The sequence below is a fragment of the Vulpes vulpes genome, chromosome 1 (assembly GCF_048418805.1).
Source record: "Vulpes vulpes isolate BD-2025 chromosome 1, VulVul3, whole genome shotgun sequence".
Taxonomy (NCBI): Eukaryota; Metazoa; Chordata; class Mammalia; order Carnivora; family Canidae; genus Vulpes; species Vulpes vulpes.
Window position 1 is genome coordinate 62619943 of NC_132780.1, and position 18108 is coordinate 62638050.

The 18108-nt window shown below is 38.2% G+C and overlaps 1 protein-coding gene across 1 annotated transcript in view; it reads left to right on the plus strand.

The window, feature by feature from the left end:
* The window catches only part of MAN1A1 (mannosidase alpha class 1A member 1), a 168814-nt gene extending 150706 nt beyond the window's left edge, over positions 1 to 18108 (plus strand). Inside the window, exons 10-13 of the mRNA XM_072765203.1 lie at positions 4655 to 4874; positions 5594 to 5766; positions 14834 to 14949; positions 15351 to 18108. Of these exons, the coding sequence (XP_072621304.1) occupies positions 4655 to 4874; positions 5594 to 5766; positions 14834 to 14949; positions 15351 to 15477 (636 nt within the window). The 3' untranslated portion in view covers positions 15478 to 18108. The remainder of the gene's footprint in view (positions 1 to 4654; positions 4875 to 5593; positions 5767 to 14833; positions 14950 to 15350) is intronic.

The window sequence follows — 18108 nt, forward strand, 5'->3', positions numbered from 1 at the left end:
AAAAAAAAAACCCTAAATTTATATTCTGAAAAGTGACAAAGTTAACACTGTCCTAGATTACAGACATTCCTAATGGCTATCTCTCCATTTGAAGTAAACTTATCTCCAGAGATAGACAATGCTCTCAAATAAAAATCTGAACTAATAGTTTCCTGTGATCCTTTATAATGGAGGAAGAATGAGAGGGAACAAATATTTGTTGCATTGTCTACTGTGAGCTAAGTATGTTAGGCAGATACTTTAAATGAAGTGTTTGTCTCCTCACAATAGCTTAGATACTATTTACCTAGTTTTACAGATAAGAGAACAGAACCTCAGAAAGGTTGAATATGGAACCAAAATTCAAACTAAAATTTGTGTCAACACTAGTCTCTTTTTACCTCATCACTATGGATTTATTTGTGAATAACAATTTCCATATTACACTTAAATGTTCTTTGCATTCATTAAGTTAGTAAAAATAAGTTAGAAACTGTTTAGCAAAGTATATATGAGGTGACCAGTGTAAGAGTAAACTAAGCCTCAAGCAAATGTAAGCCCCATCAAAAATGAAAATAAAATTTGAAAGTAAATAAAGTAAAAGAAGGTTATTTTATGTAAAATACTTGATCTCACACCCAACTTTTCAGAAACAAATTTTTTTAGCAGAACCTTTGTGATTGTTAAGCATTTTATACGGTAACTCATATTTCTTAAAAATTATTATCAAGGCATCACAATAAACCACATTATCACAAATAATGTTTTAAAATTGTGGCTAAATAATCAGGAAAATGACTTTTTATTGACTATTTAGAATTTTTTTATAATCGAGAGTATTAATTTACGGGGGGCGGGGTGGAAATTTGCAACTCTAATAATGTAGCCGCTGTTCTAAAATTAGTCTTCATGAGAGGCGGTCAAAATAATTTAGACATAGTCCAGTTTATTCATTTAAATATATGGGGCGCCTCGGTGGCTCAGTTGTTTAAACATCTGCCTTCAGCTCAAGTCATGATCACAGAGTCCTGGGATCGAGCCCCACATTCGGCCCCCTGCTCAGCAGAGAGTCTGCCTCTCTCTCTCAAATAAATTAAATCTTTAAAATAAATAATTAAATAAATACAAATGCAACTTGCTTTGTTCTGGTTGGCCAGATTGAATATTACTGTGGTTCCCTCCCAAGGTCAATTAGAAGCATCACTAAGCACAACAGGTATGACTCTTAACTACTCCACCTATAGGAACCAGGACACCTTAGTTAGTATGCTGGCTTTCACTTAGGACAGCCTTAATTAAGGCACACGATGAACATAAAAAGCAAACTAGAATATGGTCCACATGGCCTCTTCCAGGTCTGTTTTTTCTTCATTCCTATGAGGTGTCAAGTTTGAAGCTAGGGAATTTTCCATACAGTATGGTTTCTGCTGTGTCGTTTTTTCATTGCTATCCTGGCAGATATTTCAATTATTCTAATCATAAAGTGGCCCCCTAAGATCTTGATGTTCTAGGAAAGGCAACTTTAAAATGTTCCATGAAATATTTTCCTCCAGTTTCTAGAACTATACCCACACAGCTTTTAATATACTGTATTTAGACAAACCATGGACAGGAAAATCCATTAAGAATAAATGAAGGAAAATGTTTCCTGCTTCTCTTAATAGTGAAAACATTTTCAAGCCATTGTGTTTCAACTTAGAAAGCAAAGCTAGAACAATTAAATTTCTGATTTGAGAAGTAACCATGTCTTAGAGCAAAGTTTCTTTCTGCTTTAAAAAAAAAAAAATTCTTACTAATAAGAGAAGATACTGTATATTATTGTCCTGGACAGTTGAGTTACTGGGGATATGGCTCTTCAGTTTTAGCTTCAAGTCGATTTTGGAAAGCATTTAATTCCAGCATGGTCTATTTTCTTTGATTGTTTTAATAACAAAATACTTTGAACTTTCAACTGGCTGTTGTGTTCTCTAGAGACCACACAAAGAATCCACCAGAGTGAATGGGTACATGATGTATTAGACATTTAGGTTTCTAAAAGTTTCATCAAACTAATTTTCTTTTTCAAATATGAAAGGCTAAAATCACAAAATACATGATATTCTTTTTACCTAATCAATTCTCAGTAGATTTAACACCTGTTTTTAGAACCACTAACAACTGTTTTTTCCTCCTTTATATTTATTTACATTTTCCCACGGTTACACAAACATTACTTTGAAGGTCTTGGAACTTCATTGTAGTTTATTTTAAGAGGTAGCAGCTTGGTCAGAATCATGCCAAAAATAATACAGTTCTTTATTCAGGATCCATCTCTAGTCCATGCTCAAAAGCTGTAACTTTTGCCATGTAGAAAGAATAATTTCTTGGGTGGTGAACAGGTATCTGCTTGAAGAACTTTATTGTAGTTTGTGCTATGAGAAGTGTAAATAGTTAAGGTGTTCAGTTGCATTAAATAAGAATGAAATATTAATAAAATAAGTCCATCAACAAAATTAGCTAACCACAGTTACTGAGCACAGCAGTGTGTTCATTTATTTCTTACCACCTTGTTTCATTTGTTTATTTCCAGTAAAGGTAGTAAAGGTATTATCTGTGTATTCATTTTCATTCATTCTTCTCTATCACAAGTTTTGTCTGTGTCTACGAGTCCCAAATGTGCATCCTAAAAAAACTCAGTTTTTTTTTTTTTTATTATAGCGTAACAGGTATAGACATAGCTCTTTTTCTTCTAGGAAGTCATTGGGAGGGAAAAAACCTTTCCTCTGACAGTAACTAGAAGTTAATAATTCCAAACAGTTACACTTCATTTTTGCTTTTTAAATATAAGGCTTATTTTATGTTTTCTAGCTATTGTAAAAGAGTATTAACAGTCCTAGGGCAAAAACAAAAGATATTTTACAACTCATTTTTGTAAACATCACTTCTCCCCAATTTTCAGACCTTTATTCTTTTTTTTTAAGTTTTAATTTTAACTCCAGTTAGTTAACATACAGTGTGCACACATCATCTGGTGCTCATCACAAGTGCCCTCCTTCATCCCCATCACCTATTTCATCCACCTACTTCCCCTCAGGTAACCATCAGTTTGTTCTCTGTAAGTAAGAGCTTGTTTGTTGATTTGTCTCTCTCCCATTTTTACCCCTGTACCTCATTTGTTTTGTCTTTTAAATTCTACGTATGAGTGAAATCATATGTTATTTGTCTTTCTCTGACTTATTTTGCTTGGCATTATACTCTCTATACTTCCATCCATGTTATTGCAATGGCAAGATTTCATTCCTTTTTATGGCTGGATAATATTCCGTTATTGCCACATCTTCTTTATCTATTGATGAATCAGTGGACACCAGGGCTGCTTCCATGTCTTGGCTATTGTAAATAATGCTGCTATAAACGTTAGGGGTGCACGTATCCCTTTGAATTAGTGTTCTTGTATTCTTCAGATAAACATGCAGTAGTGTGCTTGCTGGATCCTAAGGCAGTTCTATTTTTAACTTTTTGAGGAACCTCCATATTGTTTTCTACCGCTGCACTGGTTTGCATTCCTACTGACAGTGCAAGAGGGTTCCTTTTTCTCCACATCCTCACCACCCCCTGTTGTCTCTTGTGTTATTTTTAGGCATTCTGACAGGTGTGAGGTGATATCTCATTATAGGTTTTTTTGTGCATTTCCCTGATGATAAGTGATGATGAGCATCTTTTCATGTGTCTTTTTAAAATTTTTTTCATTGTATGCTAATGTGCTTTTTACTAGAATTCCTAGGGAGAAATTTTTTTTAAGATTATATTTATTTATTCATGAGAGAGACAGAGAAAGAGAGAGAGGGGGAGAGACATAGGCAGAGGGAGAAGCAGGCTGGATCCCAGGACCCTGGCATCATGACCTGAGCCAAAGAGAGATGCTCAACCACTGAGTCACCCAGATGCCCCTCCTAGGGAAGAATTTAATTCACATGTTATCACACTGGAGATGTGAGGGATGATAAATAAACCTTATCAAGTGCTAGGCACACTACTGACTGCTTCATAAAATAAATATTGCAGAGTTTTCTCCATAAATACTATTATTCCCATTTTATAGATGAGGATTCTGAGATTTAGGGATACAGCAAGCAAATTACCCACTAAGTCCATAGATAGCAAGTTGAGTTGGAATTGGAGTTGGAATTTGAGGCCAAGCAATCTGTTTCAAGAACAGCACATCTTTCCTACTCAGTTTACTACCCTCTGAGCCTAAGAGAACCAAAGGAAGGGTAATACCACCAGCCTGGATTTTATACTCCAGTATGCTCTATTCCTCATCCCCAGAAGAGCTTGTGCTTTGTGTTTTCCATTGTGAACATGGGAATGCATTAACTGTTACCTCTACACCAGTGGCCTACCTTTGAGAAGGGGACAGCTTTTGAGGTATGAGGACTATGTTTGGTCATGGAATCAGGCAAAACCAACTGGGCTGGCGTGATAGCAATAGTCCTAACTAACCAAACTAATAAGGCATAGACTAGAGGAAGAATACAGAAAGCAGTAACATAACATTGCAGGTGAGTGGGATTTATGACGCCAAACCCAAAACTGGGAGTGAGGTTTTATCCTTTTCCTCTCTTAGTGTTGAGAATGTTTTTAGTATAAATTTGGAAGTGGATTTAAAAATGTTGAAAATAAGTATTATTTACAGGCAATCGAGACTCACTTGATCCGCAAGTCTAGTACGGGCCTGACTTACATCGCGGAGTGGAAGGGGGGCCTCTTGGAACACAAGATGGGCCACCTGACCTGCTTTGCTGGAGGCATGTTTGCACTAGGGGCCGATGACGCTCCCGCAGGCCTAACCCAACACTACCTTCAGCTCGGGGCTGAAATTGCCCGGACCTGTTACGAATCTTACAATCGCACATGTGAGTCCATATTATTCTTCATTTTCAATCTATTCCCATATCCTTTTATTCTGTTCTTCTGCCACCAGAAGAATGTTCACTGTGCCTCATGAGACTGGAAGCTCATGATAAATATGTTAAATGAATGTCTGTTTTTTACTTTAAGAAGCACTGTTTTTCTACATAAAAATATCTACCCTTGGTTTACCAAGCAACCAAAATGGAAGCCATAAAGCATTAAGCCAGTCGAATTTGTTGATCCTGCTTTAGGTAAATCACATTGGGTAAGAATGCCTGTCCCAGGTGCAAAAGAAACTTAATATTGCATTATTAAGCTTTTCAGTATCTCCATGAAGAGTCTGGCTCCCTTCTCATAAAATAGGAGTTGAAATTTAAATAACCTTTCATGACATAATGATTAACAATTCTCAACCAGCTAACTGGTTTTCCAGCTAACTGATGAGAGGTGTTGTGCCTGGTACCGACCTGGGGGGCACTCAGTAAATGGTTAAATGAAAGAAAATAAAAGATCATTGTGATTTTCCAAAAAGGACTCTCAGATGACTGAATTTTAAAAGGATATTGAATATTAGTTATTATATGATGTTTATAACTGTTCCTTAAAATGATTGTTTTGGCATCTCTCTTGAATGTTGTAAAGTACTTTCTAGTTTAATTTGAGTTGTAGAACTGAGGGGTGTCCAAGACAATAACCTTTGTCATCCTTGCATGCCCTTTAGATATGAAACTGGGACCAGAAGCTTTCAGATTCGATGGCGGTGTTGAAGCCATTGCAACAAGGCAAAATGAAAAATACTACATCCTACGGCCAGAGGTTGTTGAGACGTACATGTACATGTGGCGACTGACTCATGATCCAAAGTACAGGAAATGGGCCTGGGAAGCCGTAGAGGTGATGTTTTAATCTGCTTATATTTCTTATATATAAATGTTGTAGGAAAAAATGTTCAGTAATTTCTATAAATACAGCATATCAACCTTTCTATGATTTTTACAGCTTTTTTGGAGGGTGGCAGGGGGGTGGGGAGAAGGACAGAGAATCTTAAGCATGCACCACACCCATTGCAGAGTCCAGCAGGGGCTCAGTCTCACAACTCCAATCATGACCGGAGCCGAAATCAAGAGTCAGCTGCTCAAATGACTGAGCCACCCAGGCACCCCTGGTTCTTAAAGCTTTAATCAGACTTCTTCCCAATTCAAGACTGAGTGCTTTCCGTTGTCATCCTATATCCCTGGCTTCAGCTTTGCTTTATGTAACAGTGATATTAATATTAATACTTTGATAAAGAAGGGGGTATCTAGAAAGGCATAATATAAAATTAAATCCTCATAGCCATAGAAGTGATGATCACTTAAGTCCACAGTTACTGACAACTTGGGGATAATCACCCCTGCCTGTTGTCTGTTTCAAGAAGCCACTGTGGTTTTGTTTTTGTTTGGCGGAGCGGGGGGGTTATAGTCTTTGGGCATTGAAATGAAAATATATGCTTCTAAAAAAAAAAGAAAGAAAGAAAATATATGCTTCTACTTAGAGTTTCAACCTAAATTAAAAGGCAAACTGAGGCAAACTCAAAACTGTCCAAAAAAAAAAAAAAAAAAAAAAAGGTTTATTCAGGAACAGCAGAAGAATTGCAATTCAGGTGAGTCAGTCGAGGATTCAAGGTAGGCTGTACTTATGGACAGGGAATGTAAAGAAGAGAGAATTCAGTTAGAGTCTGTTATAATAAAAAACGAATAGAGACCAGCTTTGGGAATTCCCTGAGCAAAGTCCGGTCATACAAATAAAGCTCAGTTGAACTACTTTGTGAGACAGCCCGACCGAGGTCATTTCTAATTCATTTCTCTGAAAACCATAAGTAAAACTTCCCAAGTGGTTGATATAAGGCAACCCCCAGCCAACTCCTTACCATCCCAGTATTATTAGGTTTCCATAAATCCAGCGTGTACAGGAAATCAGTCTCTGAGTCCTTAAGTTTTGGTTTCCTGAGGGCACATGAGTAAGATTTTCTGTTTTCTGTCTTCTACTTCCATTTCCATTTTAGAATGAAATTCGTCCACAGAGTAAATTAGCTTAGATCTAACTTTTAGAAAGAACCTATAGAAGAACTACTTTGTGCAACAATATTCATTCACTGATCTCAGCTTTCCCTGGATATCTCTACGCTTTCCGTCTGTCCAGTGTGCTGTCTGAATTGTCTTTGTCACCCCTTGGGTCTCTATGTACAAAACATGGCCTATCATCTTCCTAAACTAATCTGGTGAATTCTCTGTGCTGGTGCCAGGGGCTGTGCCCACCAAAATGCATCAAACAATGATAGTTTGAGGAGCTATCGTTCTGGAAGGAGTTGTGGTGGAGCATTGAGGGGATAAGAAGAAGCTAACGCTTTAATTACACTCACTGTTAGAGAGTTAGCCATCTTTAAAACCTGACCGTTAGAAATACCTTTTCTCGGGAAATCTAAAACAAACATATTGCCTTTGTTTAAGTTATAACTAATCTCTTAGAAGCCGTTGTTGAATCTTGCTTATTACTCCCTTCCCGTAGTGTGTGTCTTATCACCAGTCATTAGTCATTTTAAGTAATAACGATTCTGTAGGCCCCTTTTTGTCTTTTTTTTTTCTTGCGAAGTTTTCTAATTATGTTTAGTCAGTGGTAATTCCAATTTCTTTAAATTTAGGGGTTTTTTTCTCTGAAAAAAAAAATGTATAAAAATTGAGGTTCATCTAAGCTTTGGCAATAGGAAATTATTTTGTTTTTCAATAGGCCAGCAAAAGAATTCAGGCTAATAGTCACTTTGGAAATACCAGTTTAAATTGAAAATATCAGGAATAATGTATTTCATCCAATGTGAAACAGCGTACTTGATAAGAAACATTATTATTTTATATCCCACTAAGAAAATACAACACTACTGGGTAAATTATGACACGCCAATTTTGAAGATGTTAAAATGTGAAAAATGAATGGCAGAGAACTGACAAAACATGGAAATGAGTAAACCTCTATTGCCATGTGGATGGGAAGCTTTGGTTTGCTTGGTTCTCCAGGGGAGCGTGTTCGTGGGGTAATTTGGTTTTAGGGGTTGGGATTTTTGTCCATTGTTAACGTCTATGATGTAAGATGGTCTCTCTGCGCACAACATAGGCACCCCCTTGCCGCCCCCCCCCCCCCCCGCCCTCACTTTTTGCCACTAGCATTTCTGCTAGAACTTGAGGTCTAGGGGAGGGAGGAGTGCTGGCACGCTTGCCTTTCTTAAAGTGCAAAATCATAGACACAGAGAGTGTGGTGGCGCTCTTTCCCTCGTGTGACATCCAGTCAGCCCTCCTTTGTTTGAGCCCTGCCTGCAGGGGCAGCATCCCCGCAAGCTCCCCAAAAGCTCCCACAAGTTCCCCGCGTCTCACAGCCGCCCTGGCTCTGAGCCTCTCCCCAGGAAGCTGGCTGTGCTCTGGGAAGTGGGAGGGTTAAAGCCCCCAGGGGACCACCCTGAACCAAGGAGATTTCAGAGTTGATAAACAACCCTCTCAGTCTTCCCCCTTTGAAGAAGAGTTCTGAGATGCATTCTACATGGTTCCTCAGAGGGTTTCCAGCGGGAGGGAGCCCTCGTGGCCCACGGCTCAGCGCATTTCCCTGGCTCTTCTCCCCTCCCTGTTTCACTTGGCCCACTCATTCCCTTCCTGATATCACCTCCCCTCAAAAGTTCCTGCATCCGACCCTTGTGTCATGCTCCGTTTTTAGGGGAACACAAACTAAAACATAGGAGTATATCTTAAAAATCACATAGACTAGCCTTCCACTCATAGAAAAGATTTTATCATCTTTTTTTTTTAAGATTTTATTTATTTATTCATGAGAGACATCAAAATAGAGGCAGAGACACGGGCAGAGGGAGAAGCAGGCTCCCCTCAGAGAGCCTGATGTGGGACTCGATCCCAGGACCTCAGGATCATGCCCTGAGCCAAAGCAGATGCCCAACCGCTGAATCACCCAGGTGCCCCAGATCTTGTGGTCTTTGCCACATGGCTATTCCTCATCGAGTCAAGGACTTTGTAGTTAACAAGAACATACTACACATAAAGTAATTCCATTTTTTACTGGCTGGAAATTAGAAAGTTACCCCTTTAGAAACCAGAATTTAGGGTGTTTTGCGTTCTGGAGGTCTGGGTCGGGGGGCGGGGGGGTGGGAATGCCTTCTCTTTTCACACTGCAGCTCCTCAGTTATCTGAAGACAGCACATTGTGTCCACAGCTCCATCCTCCTCCATCACTTCCCTCCACCTCTTTGTGACATGTGTGGTCTCCCAGGACTGAGTGGTGTGACCCAATAACCTGTCTTCTGAGTGTTATTTCCCACAGCCTGTGGTCCCACTTGTTTTCTTAGTAGATTGTAAAACCCCTGGCTTATGTTGAAATTGTGGTCAAATGATACTAGCTACTATATTAGTTCTTATCAAGACATCTCTTTTTTTCCATGCTTGTTTTCACCCACGCTTGCTATTTCTAAAGTATTTGTCGGCCATCCTCCTATCTTCTCTTGAAGCACTCCCTTTGCAGCCTTCTTCCAGCGACACACTAGATAAACCTGCTCTCCATGTCTTAGCCAGATTTCTGAATAGTAACACTGAACACAATAATAATGTCGAACAAGATAGCAAACTATACAATCCAGCATACAGCACTAGAAGCTTCTCCACAGGTTACCAATAGTCCATTAATCACAGATGTTCATGCGATTGTGAATCTACATAGCAGAAATAACATTTACCTCCGTTCTTTTACTTATTCTCAGTGATGTCATAAAAACTTCATTAAATTCCTCCCAATTATGTATAATATTCTGATGAGGTTCTGCTATAAGTTATGCTTATGTATTTATATGTGTTGGTAAATATAGATTTTACAATGTCTATAAATCTGTGTGTATAGATTATATGATGTCTCCCCTGGTTCACAGATAAGTCTTATATAGGGATTTTTTTTTTCCTTCTTTTGCACAGACATTTTTTTTCTGATCTCCTAAATCTAACCTTTTCCATATGGACATTCTGGCCCTGAAAAAAGTGCTTTGTCTTCCCAGTCCCTGCTTCTCCCTCCCCAGGCTTGATCCCCCTCCAGGCTCTTTGATATGTCTGTTTTGCTAGGTTCTACCTTTGAGCTCAGACCAGACTCAACCATTCAGCCTTATTATTAGCACTATTCCCTAGAATCCACTCTTGGAAATCCCCATGGATCAGCTGTTTATCTAACCTGTTTAACCTAAAGATAAGAGAGTGCTTTTCTATCCCTTTCGGACTTAAGATTTAACTCATGCTGCTTGCTATTCTCTTACCTTTCTTTCCCCTAAAAAGATATAGTCACTTAGGATCTGGGTTGTCCTTCATCCTTTATTTGGAGCTCTGATAACTAAATATTTTCCTATTTTTCTTTTCTCTGCTATTTGTACATCCCAGACACACATGGTCACTAATAATTTAAGAATTTACATAAAATTGAGGTGGTCCCGATGCCTAGAGTCTGAGAGCCCCAAGAACAGAGTATAGTAAAATGATGTTCTGATCCGACTATGCAACATAAATACATAGCTGCTTCCACTGTTGAGATACTATAATATCAGTAATGTCAGGGTCTGTTATGGGTGCCCAGGAGGGCTGCTTATCCCCAGCTTCATATCCCTAAAGTTTTAAAATTTAGATTTAACATGAAGGTTTTTCATTTTTTAAAAGTAAAAAAATAAAAATAAAATAAATAATTTTTAAAAAGTAAAAAAACAAAGCCTCTTTGGCATTTCCCTTTTTTTTTTTTAATTTGCCAAAAGCCTCATAAAATGAAAATAGCTAGGCTTCTCTAAACCCCCAAAAGGTCCCTGTCACTATGTGAAGTGTATCTTCTTCTTCTTTTATTCTCACGACAACCCCATGTTGAACAAAGGGACACTGCCTGGGTCCAGGAACGTCTATGGGCTCACTTAGGGAGTCCAGGGCCAGGATCCAGCCCCCTCTTCTGAGATTCTAGAATGTGTTCCGGACAACTGTGGCTCACCACATTAGGATGAGAAGAATGAGGGTGAACTGAAAAGAAGAAAAATGTTTGGGCACTGTCCACCCCACAAAACAACTCTTTCCCTATAATGAAAGAAGGAGCTTGTAGAAATTTCTGTGGGAGAGAGGAGTGGCAGTTTATCATGACTGGTCCTCTCATTAACTTATCACCAAAGAACTTCAAGGGTGGGGAAAAAAAACATCTAAAAGTTTTGTTGTTAAAATCTTCTTTAGGAACTGTCTGGAAGTAGAATTTAATTACGTTCCATAACAACAAACTTGTCCATTTCTTCTAAATCCTGTTTGGTTTTTTTTTCTACAAATAATCTTGGGCCTGCTCCAATGTATCTGGTATTTGACTTTTTAATCAAAAAGAACTTACAAAAGAGGAAGGAAGGAAAAAAATAATACAACCTGAAAGTTCCTTTCTGCAGGCTTTCCCCCTGCTTGGTTTGTTGTATGCAGCAGAGACTATAATCAAAGCAGTTTTTTTCAGTTGATCTTATTTTCCCAGTGGCTTTTTAAAAATACCAAATCAGGAGATATTTTCTTTGTTCATGGAGCCTGCAAGTTGATAGGTTATTACCCAAATTTTCATTCCCATACTGCCCAACCCATCTCTTTCTCAAATACTCATTAGAGCCAGAGAACTTCAGGAATGTAGGATCATTTCTCTCCAGACAGTTAAGAAATGAATTCCTCCCATTTTCTTCCATCCCAAACTAGAGAAAAGAAAAATATGTTTTAGAAATAGATATGAGCCACATTTTTTTTCACTGCTATCCATTTTCTTCTTTGCTACCTGTCACCAATATCACTAATTAATACTCCACCATCGGTGTTTACAAAATAAGATGACCTGGGTCCAGTTGCAGCTGTTTTTGATCCAGTACCCTTTCTAAGTTCTTGGGTTTTTAATCCCAGTTGACATTCACAGTCTCTATCAATCAGGGGTCAGCAAACTTTTCCATAAGAGCCAGAGAGAACTAGGCTTGGAGGCCATATGCAAGCACAAGCATGCATTTTATCGTGCTCTGCAAATACTGTGCTTTTTACAAATTGAAGGTTTGTAACAACCCTGTGCCCAGCAAGTCTAATCGGTACCATTTTTCCAACAGCATTAGCTTGTTTCCTATCTCTGTGTCACATTTTGGTAATTCTCACAATATTTAAGAGTTTTTCATTCTTATTATATTTGTTACAGTGATGTATGATCAGTGATCTTTGATGCTATTATTGTAACAGTTTTGATGTGCCACAAACTGCACCTTTATAAGACAGAGAACTTTATCAATAAATGTTGTGTGTTCTGATGGCTCTACTCCTCTCTCTCCCTCTCTTCGGGCCTTCCAATTTCCTGAGATATGACAATACTGGCAGTAGGCCAGTTAATAGCCCTACAGTGGCCTCTAAGTGTTCAGGTGAAAGGAAGAGTCCTACATCTTCCAATTTAAAGCAAAAACTAGACACAGTTAAATTTAGTGAGGAAGGCGGGTCAGAAGCCAAGAAAGGCCAAGAGGTAGGCCTCTTCTGCCAAACAGTCACATTGTAAGTGCAAAGGAAAAACTTCTTGAGGGAAATTAAAAGTGCTACCTCAGTGAACACAGGAATGATAAGAAAGCAATATGCTGATAGGGAGAAAGTTGAGTGACCTGGATAGAAGATCAGCCCAAGCACAACATTCCCTTAAGCCACAGCCTAACCCCGAGCAAGGCCCTAACTCTCTTCAATTCCGTAAAGGCTGGGAGAGGTGAAGAAGCTGCAGAACAAAAGATGTTTCATGAGGCTTAAGAAAGAAGCCATCTCTGTAACATCAAAGGGCAAGGGGAAGCAGCAAGTGCTGATGGAGAAGCTGCCGGAAGTTATCCAGAAGACCTAGCCAAGATCGTTAATGAAGGTGGCTGCACTACACAACAGATTTTCATTGTGGTTGAAATGGCCTCCTATTGGAAGAAGATGCCGTCTAGGACTTTCAAAACTGAAGAGAAGTTAGTGCCTGGCTTCAGAGCTTCAAAGGACAGGCTTACTCCCTTGTTAGGGGCTGATGCAGCTGGTGACTTGAAGTTGAAGCCAGTGCCCACTTACCATTTCAGAAATCCTAGGGGCTCTAATAATTATGTTAAATCTACTCTGTCTATACTCTATAAATGGAACAACAAAGCTCATGTGTCTCCAGCATGGTTTACTGAATATTTTAAGCCTGCTGTTGAGACCTACTGCTCAGGAAAAAAGATCCCTTTCACAATATTATCGCTCCTTGACAGTGTACCTGGTAGCCCAAGAGCTCGGACAGAGATATACAATGAGATTTCTGTTTTCATGCCTGCTAAGATAGCATCCATTCTGCAGCCCATAGATCAAGGAGTATTTTGACTTTAAGCATTTAAGAAATACATTTCCTAAGGCTATAACTGCCACAGCTAGTAATTCCTCTGATGGATCTGGGCAAAGTCCATTGAAAACCTCCTGGTAAGAATTCACCATTCTGGGTACTATTAAGAACATTCATCATTGGGATGCCTGGGTGGCTCAGCAGTTGGGTACCTGCCTTCAGCTCAGGTCACGAACCCAGGACCCAGGATCAAGTCCTGCATCGGGCTCCCTGCGGGGAACCTGCTTCTCCCTCTGCCTGTGTCTCTTATGAATAAATAAATAAATCTTAAAAAAAAAAAAAGAATATTCATCATTTTTGGAAGAGGTCACAGTATCAACATAAACAGGACTTTGAAAGAAGTTATCTACCCTCACGGGTGACTTGAGGGGTTCAAGACCTCAGGGGAGGAAGTACCCACAGAGGTAGTGGAAAATAGCAAGGGAACTAGAATTAGAAGCAGAAGCTAAAGATGTGACTGAATCGCCAAATCCCATGATAAAACTCAAACAGATGAAGAGTTGCTTCTCATGGATGAGCAAAGAAAGTGGTTTCTTGGGACGGAATCTACTCCTGATGAAGATCGTTGACCGCCAAGAGTTTAGAACATTATATAAACTTAGTTGATAACGCAGCAGCATGGTTTGGAGGATGGGCTCCCATTTTGAAAGAGGCTCTACTGCAGATAGAGCCTCCATCAACTCAGCACCGTGTGCTGCAGAGAAATCATTTGTAAAAGATACGATCCCGACTTGGCAAACTTCATTGTTGCCTTATTTCGAGAATTTGCGCAGCCACCCCAACTTTCAGCAGCCTGAGAAGGGCAGCAGCCACCAATATCGAAGAAAGACCCTCCACCAGCAAAAAGAGGACAAGCCCACTGAACCCTCAGATGATGCTTAGCGTTTTTTTAGCGACAGTGTTTTTAAATTAAGGTATGTACATTGTTTTTCAGAAATGATACTACCACACACTTAATAGACTCTAGTACAGTGGAAACATAACTTTCATATGCACTGGGAAATGAAAAAAAAAACACTTGACTCACTTTATCACAATATTCACTTAGTGTAGTGGCCTGGAGCCAAACAATGTCTTCGAGGTTTGCCTGTACTCCTCTCTGCCGTTGTAATGGGAAAAAAAAAACTAGCCACAGACAATATGTCAACAGATGAGCATGGCTATGGTTCAGTAACACTTTATTTACAAAATTAACAGCAAACTGGGTTAAGCCTGTGATCCATAGTATGATGAACCCGACTATGGACCACAAGAGGAAATGCTTAAAAAAAATAAATCACTGAAAAATTATTTCAAAATTAAATGTAGAAGTGTTTCTAATTAGATATCTAGTCTATATACCCTTTAACTTTTTATACTTTATATGCCTTTGCATTTTGTGGGTTTTTTTTTTTTTTTTAATGTTCGCCTAAAACCCTTCCACATGTATTCAATTTGAATCCTTATTTTATTTGCATCTGGCAATTTCATAATAAAAACTGGTGACAAGCAGTTTGTTGCAACGTGACCGTTTCTCCCCTCTTCCTTGGTAGGCCCTGGAAAATCACTGCCGCGTGAACGGAGGCTATTCAGGCCTAAGGGATGTTTACCTCCGACACGAGAGTTATGACGATGTACAGCAGAGTTTCTTCCTGGCAGAGACACTGAAGTAAGTAAAACGTTTTCCAAAAGTATGTGGCTGAGGCACCTGGTCCGATCTTCTTTGTTGATGTCTTTATCATGAACACATTCAAACGGTAGCAAGTATGACGGCTTCCGAATGCCCCCTCTACCTGTGTGGCAGTGACTGTGGGTAGGTTTCCAGTCGTTACCCAAGTCTGATGCCTTAGCGCTACATTGTGGGGTTTCACACACTCATCCCTAAGCACAGAGCAGCTGCTTTACTCCACATTAGTGAGTATATCGCCTCGAGGTTTTGCAATACTTGACTGTCGTCCGTGATTCTCCGTAAGACGTATAGAGACATTGATGCGGTTTTTGCTGTGTCTTTATGCTTTCCCTGCCTGACACAGCCTCTCAGGCCTCATATACTCATGTTTTTCTCTCCAGATATTTGTACTTAATATTTTCTGATGATGATCTGCTTCCACTGGAACACTGGATCTTCAATACCGAGGCACATCTTCTCCCTGTACTCTGTACGAATAAAAAGGAAGTCGAAGTCAATGCAAAATAAAAAAGATCTTTTATATTTTACTGTGCTCCATTCCCTTCACTGCATACCTTAATAATTCCTTTTCTGGTATTCAGGCACATGATGAATTTTTATCAATAGGTCTGTGATTATTCTAAGTTCTAAAATTGTTTTGCAGTCTTTTATGTTTATTATCATAGGTGTAGAAGGACCTAAATTCCTTATCATATCTTTTATTATTCAGTCAGTGGATCATAGGTTTTTACTTTTTTTAAGTAATCTCTGGAGTTCATGAAGGTATATCATTTTTATTAAATTGAACAGAATGGTATACCAGTGACCTCTTAGTTACAATTTTGATTTGACTGCAAAACTTTTTCCTCCTCTATGAGGAGATGACGTCTGCTTTAAGCTGTAATGTTTTGCCATGTTGCAAAAAGCCATAATAATAAATTAAATATTAAAAAAAGCTTTTTCCTTTTCAATTTCATGTTAATCTGGTTTGTCTATCCACCAGAGACAGATCTTATAACTGTGACAGACAGCCTCTTTATGCGGGTCTATCATTATTTGATAGAATGTCTTCTAAAATCTTCACTCACATTGTAATTCAAATTAGAATGTCATCCCAAAAGGATCATCTCGTGTTGACCTCATTTCATTGGAACCACAGTATATTTTTGTTGGTTAATTATATTAGTGTTTCCTAATTTGTGAATTAGTTCTCAAATTTTACTTTAAATGCCCTGTGTCATTTCTGGATCATGTCCTGGTTAATTTCTTCCATCCCCTACCACACGAGTGGAGCTTTCGAGTTCTGCAGAGCTCTGCTATTACTGAATTACATTTTTTGAAAGACAACAGTATAACTTTTAGTGTGTTAGCTTTTGCTTTTAACTGAGTATATGAAGAAATTGAGTCTCTCCAAAGAAAGGGTGAGTATTTAACATGGTTTTTAGTTTGTATTTCACCTTTAAGGTTTTTTTTCTTGTTCTCAAAAAAAAGCATTACATTTGGTTCAGATTTTTCAGATTTGAAAAGAGCCCTTTCTCAAATGTAGTAAACTATTTCATTTCAATTTATGACAGCAGGATTTAACTCTGAAAGAAGCTCTGCTGATGTGTCTATTCATGGTCAACTGAAGAAAATCTAATAAACTTTTAGGCTAAGTAAGGATATAGTACATTTTGTCAGGTTAAATTCAACACAGAGATCCCAGCTTAAAAGCAATATACAGGAATGGACATTCCTAATCCCCCCACAGTCATATAGCAGATCAAAATAATTACATGATTCTTCATTAAGAATAAGCATCATTTTGAGATATGAGTGGCTTTCCCTACAACACGTTTGGTGGCAGCTTGTGCTTTCTCATATTAGTTCATATTTTATATATATTTCTTGAAAGGGCTAATATGATGATGCATATACTGAGGAGCAGAGACTTTGAGCACCTGCATTTTCAACCGAGAGTGGTCGGATGGTTCAGTGCAACCCCATGAACTGGGCTGAAGTATATGAAATTGCTGCACTTGTAATAGAGAAACTACCCAATATCAGCAATTTCATATGCTTCAACATAATGTTTTTTAATTATTTTCTTAGATCTCAGTAGACTCCATTGTTTTCAGCTGTTTCAGCTTTTGAAAGTGTTTCAAAAGATTTCCTTTGTCTGAAAGGACCACCTGTGTGACCTGCTCTTTTTTCAATACTGTACGTTGTTTTATGTCAAAGAATAAATTAATAAAATTAGTAAATGAAAAAGATCCTTTAGTGCATCATTATTGCCATGTTAATGGGTTCCTGTGACCCAGAATAACTCCTTCCACTCATATCTTCAGCTCACCTTATGAAATGGTTTGTTGAGAGTCCTTTCTTCCAGAACTTAAAAGCAGTGTGTGAGATTATTGCAAAAATTGGGCCATATGTATTTAAATGATAATTTTCACGTGAATGTCCTTGGACTGGCAATTTAATTTATTTTCTTTAAATTTTCAGTTTGATTTGAAAGAGCACAAAGCTGATATGTATTTCTGCAGCAGATACTTTGAAATCAGGTTATGTGTACACACTGCACTATAACGTACCTTTTGTATCCTGATATAAATAGGCAAGATGATTGTACTGTGTTTTGCTCTGCCAATGGCAAGGACAAAGTTTTTCAATTCTAGAACTTGGAGTTTTTAACCTAAATCCCAAAACACCAAAAATGTAAACATGATTAAGAGATTATTATTATTATGGTGATGTAATTTAATTAAAGTTATATTTTGTGTTAATTATTTCAAACGACTGAAGTCCGTAGGTAGGCATTTTCATTCTTTTTCAGCAAAACTGTGCAGTTAAGTTTACATATGTATTCACATCCTGAAAGGCAGATAATTAAAATAGCACTTCATTTTGTGTTTCTGCATATATTTTTGGTATACTGCGCACAATTACTATTACACCTATAAGTTGTATGAAATTTACAGAACTCGATGTTTGTCATGACTCTTTCATGTGTAGCGCCCATTCTTTTCATTGGTTGTTTTTAATTTGTACATAAATTATTCTGTCATTTCCAACTTTATATAAATCTCTAATGTTATGGGAAACATAATAGATTGACACATAATTTTTAAAAACTATATTTGTAAAATTTCTCTATTGTGAATAAAGCCTTTTAATATA